The sequence below is a fragment of the Myripristis murdjan genome, chromosome 19 (assembly GCF_902150065.1).
Source record: "Myripristis murdjan chromosome 19, fMyrMur1.1, whole genome shotgun sequence".
NCBI classification, from domain to species: domain Eukaryota; kingdom Metazoa; phylum Chordata; class Actinopteri; order Holocentriformes; family Holocentridae; genus Myripristis; species Myripristis murdjan.
The window spans coordinates 13,214,811-13,224,982 of NC_043998.1; the positions used below are offsets into that span (position 1 = coordinate 13,214,811).

At 46.0% G+C, this 10,172-nt stretch overlaps 3 protein-coding genes across 3 annotated transcripts; 2 read left to right on the forward strand and 1 right to left on the reverse strand.

Annotated features, from left to right (window-relative positions):
* The first annotated feature begins 9 nt into the window (after positions 1-9).
* Positions 10-2,745, forward strand: LOC115377688 (protein FAM104A). The gene is made up of 3 exons (XM_030077609.1): positions 10-711; positions 1,080-1,197; positions 1,441-2,745. The coding sequence occupies exons 1-3, from the start codon at positions 695-697 to the stop codon at positions 1,696-1,698; spliced, it is 393 nt and encodes a 130-aa protein (XP_029933469.1). The 5' UTR covers positions 10-694; the 3' UTR covers positions 1,699-2,745.
* A 69-nt stretch (positions 2,746-2,814) lies between these two features.
* tepsin (TEPSIN adaptor related protein complex 4 accessory protein) lies at positions 2,815-8,491 on the reverse strand. Its single transcript, XM_030077599.1, has 13 exons — positions 8,358-8,491; positions 7,967-8,039; positions 7,680-7,771; positions 7,369-7,462; positions 7,200-7,267; positions 7,023-7,104; positions 6,780-6,851; positions 6,434-6,622; positions 5,999-6,185; positions 5,402-5,515; positions 5,163-5,241; positions 4,730-4,864; positions 2,815-4,578 (listed from the first exon to the last, which is right to left on the reverse strand). The coding sequence occupies exons 1-13, from the start codon at positions 8,394-8,396 to the stop codon at positions 3,910-3,912; spliced, it is 1,893 nt and encodes a 630-aa protein (XP_029933459.1). The 5' UTR covers positions 8,397-8,491; the 3' UTR covers positions 2,815-3,909.
* A 136-nt stretch (positions 8,492-8,627) lies between these two features.
* Positions 8,628-10,158, forward strand: ndufaf8 (NADH:ubiquinone oxidoreductase complex assembly factor 8). Its single transcript, XM_030077501.1, has 3 exons — positions 8,628-8,921; positions 9,533-9,643; positions 9,730-10,158. Exons 1-3 carry the CDS (start codon positions 8,841-8,843, stop codon positions 9,748-9,750), a joined length of 213 nt encoding a protein of 70 aa, XP_029933361.1. The 5' UTR covers positions 8,628-8,840; the 3' UTR covers positions 9,751-10,158.
* Positions 10,159-10,172: the final 14 nt, after the last annotated feature.

Consider the following 10,172-nt stretch of genomic DNA (forward strand, 5'->3'; position numbering starts at 1 on the left):
GACGTCATGTAAACAGAACCAGCTGCGGGGAGCGGAGAGCACAACTGACTAATCACAGTTACATGTTCGGCCAGCGCTGGCAAAAGTAGTTTGTTTTGTTTTTTCTTTTCGTGACTGCGTGGCCAAGTTAACGACACGTCGAGGTCGGTTATCGCACTTCGGGTGTAATTACTCCTCGTCTTGCCTCAGACCGCTGTCAACTACAGGCAACAGTTACAGCAAGTGTACGGAATACGAAAGCGGAAGGACTTGTGGTTAGCATAACGTTAGCAGCTGTACTACTAGTATGGTAGCTGCTAGCAAGTTAGCTTGTTGCCTTTGCTGTCATGGCTGAAGTTCTTCGACATTTCATTTCGTAATTGGCCAAGAGCTTGTCTGTTTTCTCACGTCCAGCGTCCATTTCTACTCTGGTCAAAGCTGAGACCCAGGCGGCTTGGCTTTGGAGACTTGACAGCGGTGAAGTGCAGTCAGGGTTTTTTTTTGCTTTCTAGCGGCGACAAGGGTGTGCTTCAGCAAGCTGGAGTTGAGCTCAGCCTGGGCTTCCTGATAAGATGAGCTTACCATACTGACTTTGTGTGGTATGTTCGTGCAGCTGTAATTATATTGGGATTCATATCGGTCTGGTGCTATAATTTGCACAGTGGGATATCTCAACCTCGGTTCTCAACAGGGAGTGTCCTTTCTCCTGCCAGCGATGCTGACCGACAACAGGTAACGCCAAACCCCGTTATGAAATGTCGTACTTATGAATTTTTTGCTCGTTAACCATTGCTTGTGATATCTTAAACCGGGTGAAATAGAGGCAAGTTAATCAATGAGTTGTCATTTTAGGAGCGGCACATGTGTGATCACATAACAGTCAGAGGGGGTTTCTATTTTTGGTTCCTCTTCACATGTTCCCGGCCCAGTCTCTTATTATCTTAGCAAATTTTCTCTCCTTCTCCTCCTCCTCCTCCCCCCCGGTGTCTTTCTTCATGCTGTCCATAGGTTCGATTTTTTCTTGTTTACTGGCTTTTCGTCTACATTCACATTCATGCTATCTCCCTGTCCCTCTTATCTTTTTCTATTCCTTTGCTCAGGAAGCGGCGTCATAGCTGTGACAGTGAAGACACACAGCTGAATCCTCAGGCCAAGAGATCAGGGGGGGTCCAGAGTCTGCTGGTGTCTGATTTGGGACGAGATGTCTGGGATTCAGAGGTAAGACTAGGTGGATCTTCACCTTTATCTTAGTGAATTACATAGGCATGATGGGTTAAGTCAAAGCCATCTAGCTGCATGTTTATGAAATACTGGTGTGTCTGCTTTGCTTTTGCAAAGCAGGACTGTGAGAGAAGCTGTTCCGGGAGCCTCTGCGTCCCTTGGCTCCCCTACAGATAAATACCGTTAAGCCGCAGCTCCGACTCTGAGCCTGTCTGTGTGTCTCTGTCTGTATCTTTGTAGTCATCCAGCAGTGACAGCAGCGGTGGGATCAGCAGTCCAGAGAGAGCCATGTTAGCCAGCACTAGTCTATGCACACACAGCCGGAGCAACTGCATTTCCCAGAGCTCCCTCAGCCCCCAGCCTGAAGACTCTGCCAGCTCCTCACTGCAGGGTTTCCATGGCGACGGCAGCAACGTCTCCTACGACCATATCAACAGAGTCCTGAGGGAGGCACACTTCAGCAGTCTGCAGACCAGGGGTCGACCGGGCTCGACATGACATCGACCTCTGACCCCTCTCCTGACCTTGGTGTCCCTTGCCCATCAGTCCTGGCACCACTGGCACAGCGGCTCCTCCTCAAAAGCATCAAGAGGCACAATCAGAACATGGGGGAGGGAATAATGCGTGGGGAGGTTTACAGTTTCGGGCATGAAGGCTCATCCCCACATCATAATGTACCGTGTGTCGAGACCATAAGCACATCCGCCTTTCCATGGCCCAACCACTGTGGTTCTCTGTGCTGTTTTGATGTGTGTGTACGTGTGTGTGTGCGCGCACCCCAAGCACTTTATAAAGGGGTATCATTCTCTTTACATGCGTCTGTTGATGCGTGGACATTTTCATGGGTGCTAATTACAAGAAACGTGTGTACGATCCAAAGTGCTCGCAGAACTAAATAAAGCAAAGCACTTTATCCAGTAACTCCACATTCTCCTTAATCAAGACCTGGCAAGCCAGTTATGTGTTCATATGCAGAAGTCGGAAGTTGTTTGTTTATGCATCTATCTGGTGATCCCCTTCACAAAGGCAGTCGGAGGCTGACCTGTTCACTCCAAAGGAGCATTGTTAAAACAATCCAGTCGAACCATCTTTCAGGCCTAACCTGTTATATCTGACCAAAGTGATAAGGAGCAGACCTTTGCAGTTGGTTTCAATATCAAAGAAAGGCCAGGGTGTATGGGTGTGGAGAGGCCAGTGGATTTAAGGTAATGGAGTAGACTCTTCATGAGCCTTGCCACCAAAATCCAACCTCAAATTAGACTCTGGCTAATTTTAGAGACCTGTGAGCAAGCACTGGCATCTGCAGCTCCAGCAGTGGTATACTCAGCACAGTGCTTCTGACAATAAACAGGCCCTTAAGAACAGGCTGATTTGTTTTGTAATTGTTTACATCTTTAAACATTTTTACTTGTCTTATAGCCTGTGCAGTATGACCAATACACTGTGTTGCAAATCAGATAAATCAAGAGTTGTGACATTAATATTGGTGCTTGATATTTTATGTCATTTTCCATTTGACATCAATAAATAAAGTTGGGCTTTTGAAATGTTGGAAAAACTTCAGTTGATTGAGTTTTGTCTGCAACATGCCACTGACAAATACATCAACATCCATTTTTATCGTAGCTGGTGCTGTAAAAATACAGCAAGTTTTATTGTTATGCAGCAAACTAGTACTGTACATGTGCAACAGCATGGCTTGAGCTGATACTGAAATATACAGTTGTGAAGAGTATATTCACATCATATGTACCAGCAGGTTGCATTACCATTCTGGGGTTTAATTTGGGCTGCATTCCACAGTGCAAAACACAATGCAACAGAAATGGTGACAATGGTAGTAATGGTGGTTCAGTGATATGCCACTTTTTATTAGGTGGTACGAGTAACAGTTAATGAGGTTTTGATCTTAAGATAGTTTGCACTATGCTGATTGCAGCCCAGATTTTCTCTCATAGACATGGACACACAGAATAGCTTCTTCTTTCATCTGATATTTCTCTTGAGATCTTTTAGGCATAGACATGCACTCTACAACCAGTCCCACTGGTATGTTTGAATCAACAGGGTATAAGGTATAATAAATATCTGCAAATCAACACTCAAATGACATTTACACTCATGTAATAGCTTAGTACCAAAAAATAACGGAAGACATAATTCCATATTCTAGGTTTCTGAATCCATTAGAAAAAGCAATTATAGTGCAAACTACAAATCAAGGGATATTCCCCCCCAGAGAGGTTCAGGGTGTGCTGCCGAGGCATACGAGCATTTTCAGTTACTTAAAAGGAATCCTGAGATAAATAACTGTCAACGATGACCTGTAATTCAAGACAGTAATACATGAATACTTAAAAAATGAGACTCCCAGCCTGACAAACTTTAGTGTCGAGTAAACCACTATCTCTCTCTCTGAACAGTTCCCACAGCAACACCCATCCGTACCCTCAGTGACTTGTGTGTCCATGATGTTTGTCTCCAAGCTCAAACCACCCACTGCTCAAAGTGCAGCCTCCAACGAGGCACCACGCAAATGAAAGCAACAGAGAATACAAACAGCCCGAAGAGACCTTCTCTGTCTTGCTTTAACCGTACAGATGTGCAGTTACAGAGGTTGGTTTATAAACGGAATCGGTGCTGATTCTGAAAAGAAACTAATGTAATGACATCATTGGTTAAACTGTTATAGTTCGGTTGTAATAATGGTCAAAAGTTGAGAAATGAGAAGGCCGATACTGGTTGGCTGCTATCGGATGCATCCTCACACGCTGGATGAGCAGCATCAATGGAGTCTGCTGGACTGTCAGGGTTATCCACAGCTCGGTTCTCCATTGAGTCTTTTGCGGTTTCTTCTATCTTGTCCGTCTCTGATCGAATGTCTTCTCTTTCTGTAGGAGGCCCGGGACACAGTGGCCTCCCCCTGCTCACCAGCTCCATGCCACTGAACAGGGACAGTTTGCCGGGACAGGGCTGGGGCTCAGGGGGCGGAGGAGAGCCCCTGTCTGTAAGGAGCTCTGGCTCTTCCACAACAGATTCATCCCCAGCCTCACTAGTCCTGACAGACTCCGCCTTGCCTATCACTGACTCTTCCTCAAGACTGGAGGAAATATTCTCCTCCTCCTCATCCTTCATCAGCCCCCCTGTTGAACCTCTCTTGGTCAAGTCCAGACCAGAAAGGGAAGCTGTGGAACATAAGGGTTGGGTGGCGCCTCTGGCTGAGGGGTCAGACTGCAGGTCCTTGGTGATATGAGCAGAGTGGGAGGGGAGTAAAGGGACAGAGCAGGTAGGTGTGGAGAGCAGCTGGCTGTTGGGTGCAGTATCCTGTCTGGGAGCATGCAGAGGTCCACCCACCAGAGCCTCAAACTGCCGCAAGATCTGGTGGGAAGAGATAAGGACCAAAAAAAAACAAAAAACAAAAAAAAAACAATAAAAAAAACTTACTGACAGTATTCTGCAGCTCTGTTATCTTTATATGTCTACATCCTCTACAGTTCCTCCTATCTTACTGTCCCTTTGGCTCTCATACCTTGGTGGCTTTGTTGGCCACTGGTCCAGGAGGCCCCTCGCTCAGCTGGGCCAGCTTGCGTTGAGTTGCGCTGAAGATTTGCTCCAGAGAGAGGAGGTCAGAGGTCATGAGGCAGGCTACAGCGCACAGTGCCCTCTGCAGGGACAGGAAGAATACAGAGCGTATTACAGTTTACATTTTCTTAAGGAAAAGGAAGATACTTTGAGCTGCAGGTGTGGAGAACCACTGCAGTTAGACAGAGCTAAAATGGCCCTGGAACAGGCCAATTATGTACAACAGGGCCAGAACCTTAGCTTACCCTCAACCTGAGAAAACCCAAGACTAAAGTTAACCATCTCTAACCAGTTTAAGAATGTGCAGAATTCATTTGCACCTGCAGCTCAATAATATTGGCAAAAGCAGAATCTTTGAGGCTGGGAAGTATTGGTTTTACCATTTGAACAGTGTTTGAAGGCTCCTGGAGTCTGCTACACAGCAACTCCACCACAACTTCACAGTTGAGAATGGAGCACCTGACAACCACGAGAGACAGAAATCAGGCCAAGTTGTGAAAAGGATTTCCAAATGATAACTACATTACAACTATACTGGAGGGGAAAGAGAGCAGACAATGAATAATTTAAGTATCTGACACAGCTACTGTATCCTCGGTCCGATTTTAGAAACACTCACTCCTTGATGAAGTGCTGGCTTTCTTCCCTGGACAGGAACACTCTGGAGCCTTCAGTCAGTTTGCTGATGAGCGCCACCTCCTGGCCACAGTCCCCCAACTGCATGGCTTCCACCCTGGAGACAGGGCATTGTTGAAGAGAGGAAATAAGAGCGATGTGAAGACAGAGGACAAAGAAAAACAAAAGTGAGATAACATTGCAAAGAAAACTCTAGTATTTGTCATACAAGAAAACTGAAAATAAAAGTGTTAAAAGTGAAATCTGCACTAAGCAGCGTTGCAGGATGGCAGCTCCAAATGGCAGCGAGAGATTACTGTTCAGTACCCAGAAATCAAGTTGCGTGAATTTAGCAAACTGTACACAGCAGCCATATGTTTAACAACCTGGTCAACATAATGTGATGCTTCACACCAAAAGATATTAAAGCGACAGGAGAGGCAGAGGAAGAGGAACAGTAGTTTCTCTAGACGGAGCGATCTCTTTCTGATGTTCTATATTTCACTCTCGTTTCAATTTGTCAAGGATATTTAATCATACTTGACACCTGAATTTCATTTCTTACTGAGTGCAACTGTAACAGATTCAATTTGCTGCTCACCGTTCTGATAGATCACCGCTGCTCTCTCTGCTGGCGCCTGATTGGCTCCCGGTGCCGGCCGACTTGCTGCCCACAGAGGTCCTGCTGTTGGCTGCGATGTCCTGAGAGGAGTTGTGAGAGGAGCTGTTGCCGCTGTCCATCTCCTCCCAGCCACCACCAACCTGTCCCGGGCTCCGCTGGGCAACCGCTGTGGTGAAAACACACAAACAGTCAGGTGACTAGTGGATATACCAAATTTGATAAAGAATTATGTGACTGGCTTGATCACAGCTTTATAAGATTCAGCAGCACATCAACAAATCGCTTAGATGCAGACGTTGACTGGCTGATTAAAATGTCTTTTTTACTCAATTTGAGTTACAGCTGCAAGTGTGTTTCAGGTCAAAACCCAGAATCAAACCAACGCATGATACCCTAGCAACAACCAGGTCTAACCTTTGGGTCTGTGAGGGGGTAGGTTATAGGCACATGCTGGCACTGCCACCTCTATGGGCGTGGAGGGCGCCACCACAGCCCTGTAGTGGTTGTCATGGAGACGGATGCCTTGGTGCTCCGTTGGAGGAAGGACGGCACTGGCCACGACCTCTGCTGCCTTCTGGATTTTGTCCAGTAGAGTGTCACTGCCTGCCAGGATGCAGAAGGACAGGACAAACAGAAATTTAGGAAATACACGCCAGCTGTCACACACTCAGGCTGGGAGTGTGTGTGTATGTGTGTTTCTTTGTCCTCTGAGAAATGGAACTGAGGCATGATTTTGAGACCACCGCTCCTGGTCACTCACCTGTCCCCTGCTTCCCTGGACTGTACCCAAAGCCCTGCATTCCTGACCTGTGGGAGGACACTGACCCCATACCTGAACACAAGGACAGACAAATCTCATGCCACTAAATTTACAAAAGATTATGACTGATGGTTGCAGGCAACAGACTCAAATTTCTCTCTGACTCCAGCTCTCTATAGTCTCTGCATTATTATATAAGCGCAATGTGTTTTTGTCTTTGTAAAGTTGTTTTGTGCTACTCACCCATAGTTGGAGTGGCTGGAGCACATGGGGAGAGGCCACTCTTGGTGGAAATTGTATCAGTGAAAAGCAACCGGGCCACTTCCTGTGAAGAGAAGGGTGGGTGTGTTTGTGTACATTTGCCGAGGAATAATGGATTTAGGAATGATAATGATGACAAAAAGGAAATCTGGGTCTCACCTGTGCTGTGTTCCTGACTTTCTGGTACAGTGCGGTGCCATGGATGGGATCAGGGGGGCCACTGTAAACTTAGGAGAGAACAGAGCACACAGCAGCAAACAACAGTGAATACTCATGCGACAGAGTAGACATCGATGTTTGAGAGTTAAAGAGGAGATCAGTGTCTAACCTGACGCTTGTTGGATGAAAGTGGAGTTCCTTCTGAGTTCAGTGAGGAAATGATTCGAGCCATGGCCGCAGAGATGGACAAAGATCTTCAGCACCTGAAACAACGGAGGAAGGTGTGACGTTTCCCAAAGACGAGAATGGAAAAATACCTATGACTACATCGAATGAGTAAATGAGGTAACGCTGACTCACACATACATGTGCACAATCATGTTCTGATGAGTATTCAACTTCACACATTACATCAAAATCAAACAGGTGGTTTCGGGGTGTTAAGTTGCAGACTGACACTGGCCACTGTGCCGCTCTCACCTTGAGTTTGACATGACAGGACTCCACCTGCAGCCTCTCCAGAAGATACTCCAGCAAACACTGACCACAACCCAGTGACTCATGGGAGATTTCTGCAGCGCAAACACTGTTAAGGACATGACAGACATGGGCCTCTGCAACATATTATTTACACAAGTATGATCTAGGCAAAGTAATCCTCCCAGTGCAAAAGATGAGAAGATCATTTGGATGTTTTTTTTTTATTTGTTTGTGATGGCCTATCTACTTCATCAAAAGATCTGCGTGTAGAAAATGACAAAGGATACTTCCAATCTCTTGGAAGAGGTAGCCAGGACAGGGCGTTTCATCATCTGCTGTAGCCTTCATCAGAGTTGGCACCTTGAGTTGGTGAGGAAAAATGATGCACCGTGAGAGATGGAGCAGGACATTCAAATGCCACATGACATCAGGCGGGCTGCTCTGCTCGCCTCGGTCAGCTCTGGCCGGTGCAGAGCAGGTGGGGTGTCAGCTCGAAACCCACAGAAACATGACATGCAACACCACTGTGTGTTTGTGCGGTTAGCTAGCAGGCTACCTGGGCTAGCGGGCTGCTGATGGCACAACACAGCGAACCACAAACGCTCTTTCGTGGTCGCGACCCCCCCGTTTAATTATCAGCGGTATTCACAGGCAACAACAACTGTAAACGACACTTACTTTCTGAAGAAAAGCAAGTCGCTCCATGAATGTTGCCATGATTTTGCAATCCAGGCTGCGGGATACTCATCTTCCTCTTCTGGTTGCGATCGTCTATGGTCGCGATTTGAAGGCGGGGCCTGAGCTGACAGCTAGCCAATCGCACAGCACGACAAAATAAACCTAGATTCTATTGGTTCTCGTATTTTGCGTAACGTTAGGAGGAAGCGAATCGCTTTGAAGAGGGCGGGGCTCACACGTTGATTGCTACAACTCTCGGCGAATCACAACACAGGATATCCTGCCGTACGTTTCCTAGATCACAGGGTCAACAATATGGCGCTGCCCATGGTTTATGAAAATGTTTCGTCCACTGTTTGACATTTTTATTCATTTAAGTGTTTTTCAAAGTGAGTAGAGTGAGAAAACAGCATCCAACAGAGTAACATCTGCTACGGGGGTCACCGTTTATCCGCCCCAGCGTGTCAGCCGTCCTCCAGCACCATGTCTGGGCCGAACGTGTGGAGCCGCAGTCGGGAGAGGATCCGCCGTTTCCCGGAGCTTTTTGCGCAGTGTGCGGGAGAGGTGAGGCCGACACCGCACGGAACTCCTGGAAGGAATAGTTCACCTTCCTAAATGAAAATGAAATGAGTGTAGGAGAAACTCAATTTAAATTTGTAATGTCGTTTTGCTGTTAGGGCCACACGATATGGACAAAATTTCCTACCTCAGTATTTCTGCCAAATATCTCAATAGCGATACGATATACGATATGGCTATGTGTTCACACTTATTTTAAATTTTAACTGTAGCAACAGTGTAAATTAAGCATTCAAAAACAGCATAATAATACCAAATGGATGTAGAATTACTTCACAAAGTATTTTATTGAGTATGCATAGTCAATAAAACTGTTACAAATTGTCTTATATTTTGGGTTATGATGGGGTAAAATATTTGTCCTGAACTCGGTTTCTAAGTTGTGTTCTTTTGGGAGTTCAGTGCCACGCATGATTCTTTACCACATCATCAGAGTGAATTTTGGTAAGAGGTGCTCCCTCTGTCAAAGTGAGGATGAACTCCCCTCCTCTGTGACTGTCTTTATGGCTAACTATTTTGGCCTGATTTTAACATTCACAAGGACATTACACAGGCTGGTGTTTTGCTGTGCCTGATGCGTGCTCTGTGTGACTCAGGCAGCAGCATATGGGAAGTGTGTGGCAGCTACGACCACAGGCCGGCAGGAGCTGACCAAGGACCTGTGTGCCAAGGAGTTTGAGGCACTGAAGACCTGCTTTACAAATGCAGTGAGTGGCCAATCAAATCCTCATCATATTGTGATTTTGGCAGGTGGTTGTATCAAAATTTTAATCTCTTGCTTTCTGTCTTACAGGCCAAGAAAGCAGTGAAATGAATGGACTCCTCCCTAGGTGCTTGTTTCATGTTAGATTCCAGCTTTGCAGTGTGAGAGTGGGATAGTCACTCAACCTGCCAAAGGTGTGCGAGAAGATGAGTTTTCAGGTTTTAGTGCTTCATGATGCTTGAAGCCAACTCTCAAAGGCTCAGTGGCAGTACTGCACTTCCACTGCTGTGGTGCTGTAAACGAACTCAGTGTGTATGGTGGGTTGAAACTCAAGACTGAAAATCCAGTGACATTGTTTTGTGGCATAATGGAACAACAAAGAGATACTCCCTGTTGCTGCAATGAAGATCATCACTAGTCTCTTGTACTATTCCTGTGTCAGAAAATATAAAATATATAAACAGCAGCAGCAATTATGTAATTTAAAAATGTGAATAAAATGACTGTTGCAAACACAAACCAGGGTTGTAAAA

Coding starts and splice junctions, on each gene's coding strand:
- LOC115377688 (XM_030077609.1), top strand. Junction 1,198..1,440: donor GAGATGTCTGGGATTCAGAG/GTAAGACTAGGT, acceptor GTATCTTTGTAG/TCATCCAGCAGTGACAGCAG.
- tepsin (XM_030077599.1), bottom strand. CDS start 8,396: ATGGCAACATTCATGGAGCGACTTGCTTTTCTTCAGAAA. Junction 6,852..7,022: donor TCCAGCCACTCCAACTATGG/GTGAGTAGCACA, acceptor CCTTGTGTTCAG/GTATGGGGTCAGTGTCCTCC. Junction 5,516..5,998: donor AGCGGTGATCTATCAGAACG/GTGAGCAGCAAA, acceptor CCCTGTCTCCAG/GGTGGAAGCCATGCAGTTGG.
- ndufaf8 (XM_030077501.1), top strand. CDS start 8,841: ATGTCTGGGCCGAACGTGTGGAGCCGCAGTCGGGAGAGGATCCGCCGT. Junction 8,922..9,532: donor TTGCGCAGTGTGCGGGAGAG/GTGAGGCCGACA, acceptor TGTGTGACTCAG/GCAGCAGCATATGGGAAGTG. Junction 9,644..9,729: donor AGACCTGCTTTACAAATGCA/GTGAGTGGCCAA, acceptor TCTGTCTTACAG/GCCAAGAAAGCAGTGAAATG.